This window comes from Cyanistes caeruleus, chromosome 1 (assembly GCF_971803275.1).
Source record: "Cyanistes caeruleus chromosome 1, bCyaCae1.hap1.1, whole genome shotgun sequence".
NCBI classification, from domain to species: Eukaryota; Metazoa; Chordata; class Aves; order Passeriformes; family Paridae; genus Cyanistes; species Cyanistes caeruleus.
Genome location: NC_141701.1, coordinates 111,199,954 through 111,212,712, shown reverse-complemented (window position 1 = coordinate 111,212,712; position 12,759 = coordinate 111,199,954). Strand labels below are relative to the sequence as shown.

The 12,759-nt window shown below is 40.3% G+C and overlaps 1 protein-coding gene across 4 annotated transcripts in view; it reads left to right on the top strand.

Moving 5' to 3' along the window:
* CNOT10 (CCR4-NOT transcription complex subunit 10) overlaps positions 1 to 11,462 on the top strand; it is a 32,346-nt gene extending 20,884 nt beyond the window's left edge. For all 4 annotated transcript variants that reach the window (XM_086850379.1, XM_086850384.1, XM_086850380.1 and 1 more), the window contains 7 exons: positions 1,017 to 1,097; positions 5,798 to 5,911; positions 7,271 to 7,401; positions 8,185 to 8,220; positions 8,322 to 8,449; positions 9,723 to 9,798; positions 11,167 to 11,462. In XM_086850379.1, the coding sequence (XP_086706505.1) occupies positions 1,017 to 1,097; positions 5,798 to 5,911; positions 7,271 to 7,401; positions 8,185 to 8,220; positions 8,322 to 8,449; positions 9,723 to 9,798; positions 11,167 to 11,321 (721 nt within the window). In that variant the 3' untranslated portion in view covers positions 11,322 to 11,462. The remainder of the gene's footprint in view (positions 1 to 1,016; positions 1,098 to 5,797; positions 5,912 to 7,270; positions 7,402 to 8,184; positions 8,221 to 8,321; positions 8,450 to 9,722; positions 9,799 to 11,166) is intronic.
* Positions 11,463 to 12,759: the final 1,297 nt, after the last annotated feature.

Genomic DNA, 12,759 nt, shown 5'->3' with positions numbered 1-12,759 from the left:
GAAGAAAATCACACTAATTGAACAGGATGGTTTTAAAGCAAATCCCACTAATTGAGCAAGCTGACTCTTAAGGCAGATTCTTCTCTTATTCACAAGAAAACAGTGATTACTTTTAGTGGTCAAGGGTATTTTTTTAATCTAATTTTTGGTAAAGACATGAAGTATATACTCTACAGCAGTATTGAGTATGGATTACCTTGGAGTTTTCTGCTGTATGTTTTGAATGTTGGAGTTATCTTACCTGTTTGCAATAAACAGACATTACGTTCATAAATTAAGTTCTTGTTAAGTGGACAGATTAAGTTTCAATTCTGAATTTTCTTTTAAATCTTTTTCTAGACCTTGGTGTCTCTCTCTGCCAAGACACCGCCATTAGCTGTCTCTTCAATTCTCATTCCAGGAGGAGGTTCTTTCAGCTTATTGGAGGGTGAAGTTTCATACTTCTTAAATAGAATTAATATTCCCCAAATGCTCCCCCCAAACAAACAAGGTGTAATTTTAAGAAAGTAGAATTTTATTTGGAAAAAGGAAAAAAAAGAAAAAAAGCGACATTTATAATATATATAATGAAGGGTAGCTAGAAGTCTAAAGGAAGATGTAGCACTTCATGGGTTATCTTTCTAGAATATTTATGTAACTAGTTTTTAAGATGTCTAGAGAGAAAGCTAGTTTACCACTTTTCTGACAGGCTAAAAGAAGAGAAGCTACAAATGCAGCAAATTCTGTATCCCTCCAGTTAAAAATGCTTATCCTACACTGAAGTCCAAAAATAGCTCAAGGCTGTGAAGAATGGTGTAGGTTGTTTGGTCTGTCTGTCAAGTCCTTTCCAGCAAGTGTCCCACTTCTTCCTTCTCAAATAGAATGGTTAGGATAAGAGCATGTGCCTCAATCTCTGCATAACTTCAATTCCCTTTCTTTTAGGCTGCAGAATTTTTTATGTTCTTTTAAATGAAGTGAATAAATACACTGACATTTTTTGAATTGCTTATTATAATAATACACTGTTTTTATTCTAGCAATAAAAGTCATGAAGGGGATAAATTCATTGCAGCTCCTCCTTCTTCACCTTTGAAGAAACAGGAATTGGAGAATTTAAGGCAAGTAAATAATATAAAATATCCACCATTAAATAAGCCTCTTTCTTAATTGTGATTCCTAGTTGGTTTCGGTTGGTTTTTTTTTGTAGGTACCTGTGATGTTGAATTGTAGCTGGTAATTTCTTTTTCAAATGTGTGTGCTCCCTTTCTTCTGGGCTTTGAATCTGAGCAATAGAAACCATCCAGAATTTCAACTTAGGTAGCTCGGTCTTTTTGATCCCAGTATTGTAAGTTTGGTGTTATATATTGGGCAAAGCTGAAAATATCAAGTCCCATAAGGGCAAATCTAAAAACCTGAGAATGGCTGTTAACATTGATGGAAAGGGATGGAAATTACTGTATGTACCTTTTTCTTCTAAAACCATGATAAGGCTAGTTTGGAATTCAGTCCCCCCATTATATGCTTGTTGGATGGGAAAAAAATTAAAGTGGGAAACAGCATAGCTGCTTTTACCAATGAGAACGGTGTTCCTTTCAGCAGGAATAAATCCATAGTTTGCATTAAATAGAAAGCAAAACTCCCTGTGTCTAGGCATTTGACTTTCTCACAATGGAAAAACAAGTAAAATTTCATTGTAGATTTCTTATGTGTTCTCAAAGGTCCTTAAACTGCTTGTTCAGGAGTCTGAGTGTTCTCCAGATAGAATAACTCACATGTGTGTAAATAAGTATCATGTTATCTGGAGCCTCTTTACTTTTCTCCAACAAGATTACCATTTACTGGTAAATGGTGTATAATTTTTTCAGGTGGCTTCCAGCCTGTTGAAAATCTCTTACTATAAAGCTTGCACCTGTTTAGAAAAAAGAAATCTGTTTTAAGCTTCCATTATGGACAAAGCATACAATAATTTCCCACTTGAACTCTTAGGTAAACATTCTATTTCAGCCTAACCCCAGGTAACCTATGTTTTATAATGACCAGCTTAACCTTTCCTTTGCTCCACTACGTGTAGCAAATCTTCTTGTACTCATTTAAAAGCACTTCAGGAGGAATCTGTGAGGCGATGTCGATTATTTATTCTGAAGTGGTACAAGAGTGCGCTGCTTGAAATAGAACACGCTGGATTAAAAACAGTGATGTGGGTTGCTTGTGGGTTTTGTGGGATTTTTCTCCTGACTGTTGAAAATGTGGCTGCCACATGTCAAAATTACACAATATCACTTTGTGATTTTTTTATTTTTTTTTTTAATACGTAGTTTTATCTTTTACAATCCGTTGTTGTTATCTATCTACTGATGAAATCTGACATGTCGGGAAAAAACTTAGCAGTTCAGCAAGAAGTGAGCTGCTTCTGGTAAAGAACTTCATATAAGGAAAGGAAAAGCATTGATTTTTTTTCACTACATGCTTTGGTTTAATCTAGAGAACTACATATTACTAGAAAGTGATCCGGCTGAAACTGTTTCTAGGCTTCTGGACATGTGAACAGCAAAATACCTTACATTCATATAGTAGTCTTGTATGTTTATATTGTAAATAGTAAATTCATTTAGCCTAGCTCACTAAAGAGCTAAGTGAGAAAATTGAAATTCTTGTTGAATCAGGGAAAATTAAGAAAAAAAATTCTGGATGTTGTCAAGGATTATTCTAAGGAATACGTATCTGTTCAGTTTTTTCTTGGTAAGTCACTGAGTTGAAAAACATCCTGTTGCTTCTAGAACTGAAAAGGGAGTGTGAATGCTTTTTTGGGAAGATTTTATACAGTTGTGCATCCTTGTAAGAGTTCAAAATACCTGACTTACCTTTGACCCCAAGCAGCTTTTAAAAGCTAAAAATACCATCTAGAAAATTGATGGAGTGGACTATTCTCATAATAAGCAGTAATTCAATTGTAAGGATTTAAAAGCAACAAGCAGAAGTCTGAGGACACCCATCATTGCTAAGAATTTATGCACTGGAAGAAGAAACTCCAGGGTTTTTTTCTGAGCTTCTTCTAAACAATTTTCCTCACTGCTTCTCATCCTTGGAGAAGCCAATTCCCCTGCTCTGCTGTCAGGCTGTGGTATGTTCCACACACCACAACCACCTAACACTGTTTGGGTATATCAAGTGAAAAGAAATTCTGGTAGACCACAGTGCTACACTTGGAAAATTTTGTGGATTTTATTGTTAAAGTTGAGATGGGCAGCAACAGGCCTTGTTTTAGTCTTTCTCCCTAGATAAATGGTCTTTGTGTGAGAACCTTAATTTTCCCCCTCAAAGCAGACAGAGATAAAGAAATAATTTGATCACTTGTTTTCTCCCAGTTTAGATAACTGGGTAAGATAAATTGTTTCTTACCCAGTTTTGCTTCAGTTATCCATTTAAAGGTTGCAGTGCCTGTTTCACCCTGTCTCGATACTAGAAGCTTACAGTGATTATCACCCATTGCTGTTTCACTCTCTTCTTCCTCACTCTTAGCCACTGTGTAGTTCTTCCCCATCTTCCCTTTGCTGCTGCTGATTTTCCCCTTGGAGTAAGCACAGTCTGCATTCTGTATTTCTTAATATTTTGTATTGTTTGCCTGTGTTGAAACATAAAAAGTAGATAGTTTGTATCCATTGTTTGGTTTAGCTATTTGAAATTATTTCAGATTAGTGACGTTCTCTTAATGGCTTAGAAGTGTCATTTTTGGTGCCTTCATACTAAGTTTTGAAGAACTGGATTTGCTCTGGCTTGCCATTTCCCTGAGAAATAAGGCAAGTCAAGATGTGGAGTTGGGGTTCTATAAACTTACAGTGTGGGCTGACAAATCCTGTTGCCTAGACCTATACAAGAGGCTGTTTGACATGATCTGGCAGTTTAAAAAAACATTTTTCTTTTTCCTAGTGCAAAGGCAGTTTTATTTAGGGCATGTGGAGGCTCGGTGATGCTGGAAGTCTGCCGTGCTCAAAGGCGACCTGTGGAGTTTTGTCAGAACCCTGACTGGGGTGAAAAACTAGTTTGGCTTTTCCCTTGTGGTGCAATTCTTCTGCTCCGGTTGGCTGTCAGCTCTCCTGAGCGTTTGGTTCAGCCAACTCAACAATGGATCCAAGTGCAAGAACACAACTGCAGGGGAGGAAACCCGCATGTTTGCCTCCTTAGATGGCTGTTGCTGAAGGCTTTTGCCAGCTCTTATGTGGCCCAGTGACTAATGCTTAGTGCAGAGGAGTAGGTTTCATCCTGTTGCGTGATTGGAGGATGTGTTGTGTTTGAATTTACACTTGAAGAAATAAAAATAGGCTTTAAAAAAGTTGTGGAAAATGTAAGACACGTCGACGGGAAGGGCAGTAGCAACCAACTCTGCAGGCCCTGACTTGTGTGTAAGGGTATTTTGCTGGTGACATTTAGCATCTCTGCTGATTTCAAAGCTGTACTTCCTTGAGGCAGAGACAAAAAGAGGTTAGTTAGAAGCAGGCTGTTATTGCAGAGATTTTGTTTCCCCCATTCCATCCCCCTCCTCAGTCACAACCTTTCAGAAATATTTTAGGTTTGGGACTTGAGCTGGGGAAGCTTTCCTCTCCCTCTCTCAAGCTTTTGTATGTGTTCAGATTTGATGTGACATCTGGGCACGGTGGAGAGGAAGTGGGGGGTAGGGGGAAACACTGGAGAAGTTTCTTATCCTGCTTGTGCATAATTAAGGAGCATGCCTCCTGGGAAAGGGGAATAAAGGCACCCCAGGTCCTGCCATGAATTACATGACTTACTGCTGGACCAAAAGTGGGCTTGACAGTTGCCAGAAGGTTGGCGCAATAATAGCCCGCCTACCAGCGGGAGAGCTGACGGCTCTCCTCCCATCGCTCCCAACGTGAGACCCCACTCAGAGCATCCACTTGTCCTCCCTGTAGAAGAACAGAGTCCTGCTCACAGCAGGGCATCGCGGGCAGAGGCTTGTGCCCTGAGGACAAGGCAGCCTGCACTGAATGATGTTTTACCAAGTGGAAAATATCCCCAAGAATGGTGTTTGGAGAGGGGGGCAGTTATTACAAAGTGTGAAGCTTGGCCTAATGATGGCATCCCGATGTGGGGTTATTGTTTGAAGATGGAAAATGTGAGTAGTTCAGATTTCATTAAATGAACTGCCAGAGGTTTTCTGTTTTTGGAAAGATAGCAAGTCTGTGATGGCAACAAAATGCCATTGATCAGTCAGAGTCTTGGGCACTGGGTTTACAGCCCTCAATTGCACACAAAAGTGGAAATGCCAAATTCTACAGTGTTTGTCTCCCCGTGTGCAGACATAGAACATGTACATAGAAGAGTGAAATATGTTACAGCTTAATTGATAGCTACTGTGTGTCTGTAGATTGTCTTATAGCAATCTAGAAATCTGCTGTTCTTCTCTACAACAGAAGGTGAGGGTAGAGGAGTACAAATGAGAGTCCAAGGCAAGACCAGTAACAAGAGTGTGAGAAAGGGAAACTGTCCATGAGAAAAATGACACATGGTGAAGTCCATCTTTTTTTAGTCTATTATTTATAATGAAAACTGCAAAATCTTATTGTGCACACTATGGCGATCCTTGGTTTATATTGGTAGGACTGTTGAGCCCATAAAGAATGAAAACTAACTCTTTTACTTCGAAGTTAGATGGGAAGTCATTATTGAAAGTTTGATTTATTTTGTTACCACTAAACAAGAAAGAAAATTTAACAGGTGTATTTGGAGTCACAGAATTCTCCATTTAACATATTGGCTCCCCCCCTCCCCTTTTTTTTTTTGTCTGTTTTTTGTTTCCTTTCAGGTGCTCGATCCTTGCATGTAGTGCTTACGTGGCTCTGGCTTTGGGGGATAACCTTATGGCATTGAATCATGCAGATAAACTTCTGCAGCAACCAAAGCTCTCAGGGTCTCTTAAGTAAGTGTGATGGAGTCGTATCTTCTTTCTCAGCCCTGTTTTTAACTGGAGAGTTCTGACTTGAAGCTTCCAATGTCTATTTGCGTGCCAAATCTGTGTCTGATGCAAAGAATTGCTTGGCTTGCTCCTGTTCTTGTTGAAGCCCTGACTAAATGTCCATTGACACACAGGAACATGAATTCGCTCCTTTGTGTATGAATTCCATGAAATTTGGAATCAATTGCTGCTTTTGTTGCTGTTTCTGCAGCTCTGGGACCCATGCAGCAGCAGGACCATCAGGTCTCTGTCGTGATTCACTGTGGGGTTGTACATGCTTGGCACAGCACAAGGGACAGGGATGTGCAGCTGTGGGTAGCCAACATCAGCCCAAACCCACACAGCTGAAAGGTTACTTATGAAACTACAGCCTCAGAGGGGAAGGTTTGCTCAATCACTCAGGATAACAGATCTTGTATGTGCAGGGCTGTCACGTCACCTGCTACTGCTGCTTATATAGGTTCCATTCTTCAGTTTCTCTTGTTCACCTCTCATTTGGCACTGTATTTTTTTTGAAGGATATTCAAAGTGCATTCTTTTTTTACCCACCAGTTCTCATACAGCTCTACAAATTCTAAAAAGGCAACTTCATTCCTATCCTTCTGACACTGTGCACTTAATGCACAGGATAAAGTATAGAGTATAGAGGTTTTTACAGCAGTAATATTTTTCAAAACTAGTAACGTACTTGTGGAAGGCAAGGTAACGTGCTTATTTTTATATGCTGGCACCATGTTCTAAACTGGTCCATGCCAATTCAATTCTTTGGCTTCTGTTCTTCATGGTACTGCAGGAACTCATCCTTTTGCACAGTCATTGTATTAGCAAGATCTTTGAGGAGTGTGCAAGGTAACACATAATTTTGTGTTACTGTTAGGTAATGAAGGAAATTGCTAAACTGGTGTTTTGCAAAGACAAAGAGGTGTGTATCTTGGTCCCAGGAAAATAGGTACTTTATTTTTATTGAATGTAAAATAATATGACACTTTAAATTGTAGATATATCCATATTCTGGGGTGGCTTTTCTTAATTCTGTGAATGAAGCCCCACCAAGGTACTTTCTCTGTGGAATGGCAACTCCTGTGCATGGATGAATTGTCATTATTCAGGTGTGGATTTTTTTTATATAACTTCGGTGCCTAAAAGCAGTAAATGGTAGAACTGGGTATTATGACAATACCTTATGAGCAAGTTATCTTCCATGCAAGTGTTCCCAGTAATAGTTCGTATGTGCTCACATTAAAAACTGCATTGTTTGTCTCACATAACAAACTGTGGGAATTGCTGTGCTGACATTTGTACCCTGACCCTTTGCTGTTGTAGGTTTCTTGGGCATTTGTATGCAGCAGAAGCTCTCATCTCTCTAGACAGAATATCTGATGCCATCACTCACTTGAACCCTGAGAATGTCACTGATGTTTCCCTTGGGATCTCTTCAAATGAGCAGGATCAAGGTTAATGCATCCACACTTCATTATAACTGGTTATGCTTTCAACTGCCTTCCTGCTGTAACTTTGTAGGCACAAATATAATGATGATGAAGACATTTTATTTTAAGACCTGTTGGTTATTGCAGGGGTGGGGTAGGGTGTTGTTTGTGGTTTTGTTGTGTTTCTATTTTCCTGGTTTCAGTTCCTGCTTTGTGTTTGGTGTGTCTTTTCCTTGTTTGTCATTCCTATGAGGGGGTTAATTCTGTAGCATTAATAGGACTGTATATTGTAGTATTCTGACTAGTTTGACAGAAACTTTTGAAAACTGCTTTTGTTAAATGTGCTATTATGGTTACATTTGGGTTTTATACCATCTCTTCCAGCTTTTTGGTCTTTAAACTGGGCTTTGTCATACCACTGGAGTGTACTTTAGTGAGATGTAGGAGTGGGGAGAACTTAGTCAATCTGTATCTTAGCCTTCTTGATGGGAGTGTGTATTCTGTAAGAGAAAAGTACTTCAGAACCATCTGTATGGTGAAGTCTACAGCAGCTCTGATTCCAGTGACATGCCTGCAGTTTAAACTTCACTGTACTCATCTGCAGATCTAAAAGCACAACACTGGAGATAGGAAGTCTTAAATGACATAAACTCTTGAACAAACTGGTCTGTTTTCCCTCTTTAATGTCAGACTGTGAAGAAAGCAGAAAATTTGTATCTATATTATTTTTGTAATAACCTTTAAAAAAGGTCACAGAACATGATGGGTTTGTGTTTGTTTGTTTTTGTTTTTTTTCCCCCATTGCAGGGTCTGACAAAGGAGAGAATGAGGCAATGGAATCTTGTAAGTACCAGACACTGTATTCAGCAGAGTACGAGAACTTGCTTGGCCAATTGGAATAAAAGTGTAAGAACAAAAAGAATTTTATTTTTTTTTAATTGCAGCTGGCAAGCAGACACCACAGTGTTACCCCAGTTCGGTCACATCTGCACGAACAATGATGTTATTTAACCTTGGAAGTGCTTACTGCTTGAGGAGTGAATATGATAAGGCTCGAAAGTGTCTTCATCAGGTATGAAAAACATATCTCAAGGCAGCTTTAGGGGCAAATGTACTTCCTTCAAAGTGCCATTCACATCACAGCGAATTCTGGTGACTTCACAGCCCAGGCTTATTTGCAGACCCTGCTGACATGATTGATTTCTTTTGTTTTTATGAACCAATCTCTATTAGAAACAAAAATAATTCCAAATTTCTTACTTGTGTAAAAAGTTCAATACCCCTATAAGGCAGCCTTTTATTTTCCTTAGGTCATATCACAACAGTGGAAGATGGCTGGGAAGCCTTTTCATGTTTTCTAAGTTTACTTGTTTGTTTGGGGTTTTTTGTGGCCTTTTCAATGGTCTAGTAGTAATTGCTATAATTCAGAGAAGGTTTACTCCCATGTCACTTAATAGCTCACCATCAGAACTATTATCTTTAGGGCTGTGAGAACAAACTGCAATTCTGCTGGAGGTATCCTCCTTGTCTGCCTCTTGTCCCAAGAATTCTCAAGTAATGCTTTTAAAATGATGTCTCCACTTAGCCTGTGTCACATCACTCAGTCTTTCTCATGGCTGGGACCCATCTCTTTCAGTCATGATATTTCTCTTTTTGCAGCCACTCCTGTCTGTCAGGAGGACTGCTTGCATGCATTGTTGAGCTACAAACTGAAACAGCAGCTTCCAAATTACTCCACAGTAGCTGTGTATGTGAATAGATTCAAATCCTGTGAGGCTCTCATCCACTTAAGGCAGTTGTCTGGCTCTTTTTCCTCATGAGGCTTCTTAAGATGGGGCAGGTGTCTGTGCTTGGGCTCTGTAATACCTGTGTAAAGCCCAAAGCAGTGCAAGGCCACCCATGGATGTAAAATATAGTGAGGCTCTGCATCTACAATAAATTTTACTTCGTAGATGAAAAATGGTTGTACATGGAAAGCTGATGAACAATCCTTGTTAACTTTGTATTCTGAACTTTGGAGCAGTGGAGGTTACTTTCTTCACCTGTTACCCCACCAGGAAACCATGCTAGGCTGGCCCAAGAAATACATATCCATATGAACATAAGCACACAGCAGATGGTCCTGCTAATTAGTGTGAAACAATCTTGCTATGTAGATAATCTTGCAGTCTCTCCTTGCATGTTTAAACCTGAATGGAGTGTATGAGTTTGAAAAATCTGGTCTTAGTTGAATTGTTATTTAGTTTCATTACTTAAGATGGTGGTAGCAATCTTGTCAAGGAGCACTTTCTTTGTGCTGGATCATTCCCTCAAACACTTTTTCTCTCTACCCTCTTTCAATAAAGGCTGCTTCGCTGATCCACCCCAAAGAGATCCCTCCAGAGGCCATCCTGTTGGCAGTGTATCTTGAATTGCAGAATGGTAAGTTGGGAAATTTTGTGTCACCTTAGTTTGGGATACAAAGGGAGGAGGGGAGTAGGCAGGACCCATGTATGAACACCTTCACTTCCATAGTTTATTGCCATCCTGTTCTTACAGCTTCAGACCTCCTAAACATTGATTTCCTGAGCTGAAGTTTTCTATCTTAGTGCAGAAGTCAGCAGTCTTGGATAGGCTCAGTAAAACCTTTGATGAGGTTTATCCTATAAAGAAGGTTTGAAAAGCTTTCTCCTTTAAAATGCAACCACAATTCAAGTTTCCCAAAGCAGCTATGTCGAGGCCTGTGTAGCAAGTGTGGCGGCAAAGCTTGTAATGCTGATACCTCTCTCTTCCACAACACTTTCTTTTGAAGGTTCACTTTGTATGAGGGGAGGACCCTACATAGTGGGAAACTGGAAAGGTTGCACTTGAATTCTGCAGTGTGAGCAGACTCCTGCAGCTGCTGTTTGAAGCTGTCATGGTTGCAGACCTGTGCCCCTTGGGGGGCACTTCACATCCAAGTGTTGTGAAATGTTCTGTGTGCCTGTTCCCCTTCAGTGATGTTGCATTGCAGGCAGGCAGAGGATTTGAGCGTTTGCATTTCGAATTGAGACTTCTGTAAAGCTTTTCTTACAAAGATGTTTCTAAATTGGAATTTTGGAAACCTTTATTTCTGCAGCAAAGATGTACAGAGCAGAAGAGAGTAGAAAGTGTGATTTACATCCCTCACCCTCTTCTATAAGTATATAACTAAAAGAGGCTAAAGATGGTTTTTGTCCTATAAATGACAACAGAATGGTGCATCTCTTCTGAAACTAAAACTTCAAAGAAAGGAAAGTATGAGGGAGAAATACTCTCCTCAGAACTCAGTGTCTTTTGTCCTGTAATTTTACAAGTTAAATTTTTAACAGAGTAAGTTTTCCATGTGTATCGGTGGTTATTTGATGGACCACACATACAGCTGAAAATCAGATTTCTTCTTTTAAAATCACGTTTTATTATCCCCTTGGCATTTGCATTGCTCTCATTGTGTGAGAGCATTTTGTGTGAGATCTAGCACACCTCACTGTGCAGCTGGGAGAGAGGAGGGGTGACCTTTGGGAAATTAGAAGGTGCTTTGGTATCTTCCAGCTCTGAGGTAAAAGCTTGATGCCTTCAGCTAAGAATAGGTGGACTCAATCAAAACTATTTTATTCAAATTTCCTGTTGTCTACTGCCTTTTCCTATCTGTGCCAGCATTTCACTGGAGAGGAAGGATTGTTGGTGTCCCTGGCTTGGGCCCAGGGCTGGCTCATCAGCTCTGTCCCTGAACAGTAATTCATATGTCATAAAACGGTATTTTGGGTTTTTTAATTGAAACTTGTCTTGTAGGTAACACGCAGCTGGCACTGCAGATCATCAAGAGGAACCAGCTGCTCCCTTCTGTGAAAACACTATCTGACATGCGGAAAAAGCCTGTTTTCCAGCCAGTCCACTCGATCCAGCCCATTCAGATGCCAGCTTTCACCACTGTTCAAAGGAAGTGAGGTTGTGCTTTAAACCTGCTGCTGCCCTGATCGTGGGGGCTTGGGATTTTGTATATTTTTTTTAACCTAGGACACCTGAATACCCCAATTGCTGGAGTGTGTTTGTTTATGTAAATTTTTAATAAAAGATGTAAACCAAAAGCTTTGTTTGTAAAGGTTATTTCATGAATGATGGGAGATTGGTACTTGCTTTGAATGGGAGTGGCAGTTTATTTACAAAAAAAAAGGTTATCCAAGTGTGTAATTCAGCTCTTTCTGAAGAGAATAGAGGGGAGAGCAGTGAGTGGAGAGAACCATTTACCTGAACTAAAGTCCTGCTGAAGGAGCAGTTGAGCTGTTGTGTTGGCTGCTGTTTTGACACATACGAAGCATGCTTGTCCTCAACAAGGAGGGAACCTGTTTCTGTTGGTTTTTTTCTTTCTTTTTTTATTTCCCCCCTCCCTCGTTTTCCTTTGCCCAACAGAAAGGTGCAATGGTGCAGGTACAGAGGAAGCATGGGCCTGGCTATAAGAAAAAGGTTGGGTTTGGGGTGTTTTTTTGTTGTTTTGGGGGGGAGGGTTTGGGGATTTTTTTTCTGTTTTTTTTTTTGGGGGGGAGGCAGTTGTGGCAGTTTTTTAATCTAGTTTTTAGTGTAGAGGAATACCTCTCTCTTTAAAAAAAAATAATAATCTGCCTTTTACTCAAAGGAAGATGGCAGCATAATCAAAGACCCTTTGGTTACTGTGACCACAGGAGGGGAGGAATGATCCTGCCTTGAGACCTAATGCAGGCATAGGATAATTAGAGCCCAGTAAGGAGCAGAGCATTCCTTCCACAGTCCCTCCAGAGCTGTTTTGTGCCATTTCAGCTATTCTGATAATTACCAGGGTAGAGCTGAGCTACCACTTCATCTCACTGTGCTGCTGGCATTGTACTTTACCTCCAGCCAGCACCAAGAAGGTCGCTTCTCCAAGCAGCACCTTGGAGTTGGGTCCTGCCACTTCTGCTCTCAGTAACATGAGTGTCACGGAATGTAGATGTGTCCAGGAGAGAAAGGCAGCAGGACAGCCCTGGGTTTGTATCCATCATCTTGAAGAAACCAGTCTCGTGTAGAGAACTGCCTGCCCTGCTTTTCAGTCCTTTCAGAATACAACCCAGTAGCTGCCTTTTTTGGTAACTTTTCTATCCCTGCAGGAGCTGCAATGCACCCTTGTCCTCAGGTAGGGACAAACAATTTAGAAACACTAAGGATAAAAAAAAGTATAAGGAAAAAGTAAGTAGCGATCACCTTTCTGAAAGAAGGAAGAAAGGGAGCTGATACATCCTTTAGGTCAGAGTAGATTGACTGATTAAATACAAAAAGGTTCAAGATGCTCCCTGTGTGGTCCCGGGCCCTGAACAGAGAAGATTCTTCCCCGCCCCCCCAGGAATGCGGGGCATTCACATGCAAAAGATGCTC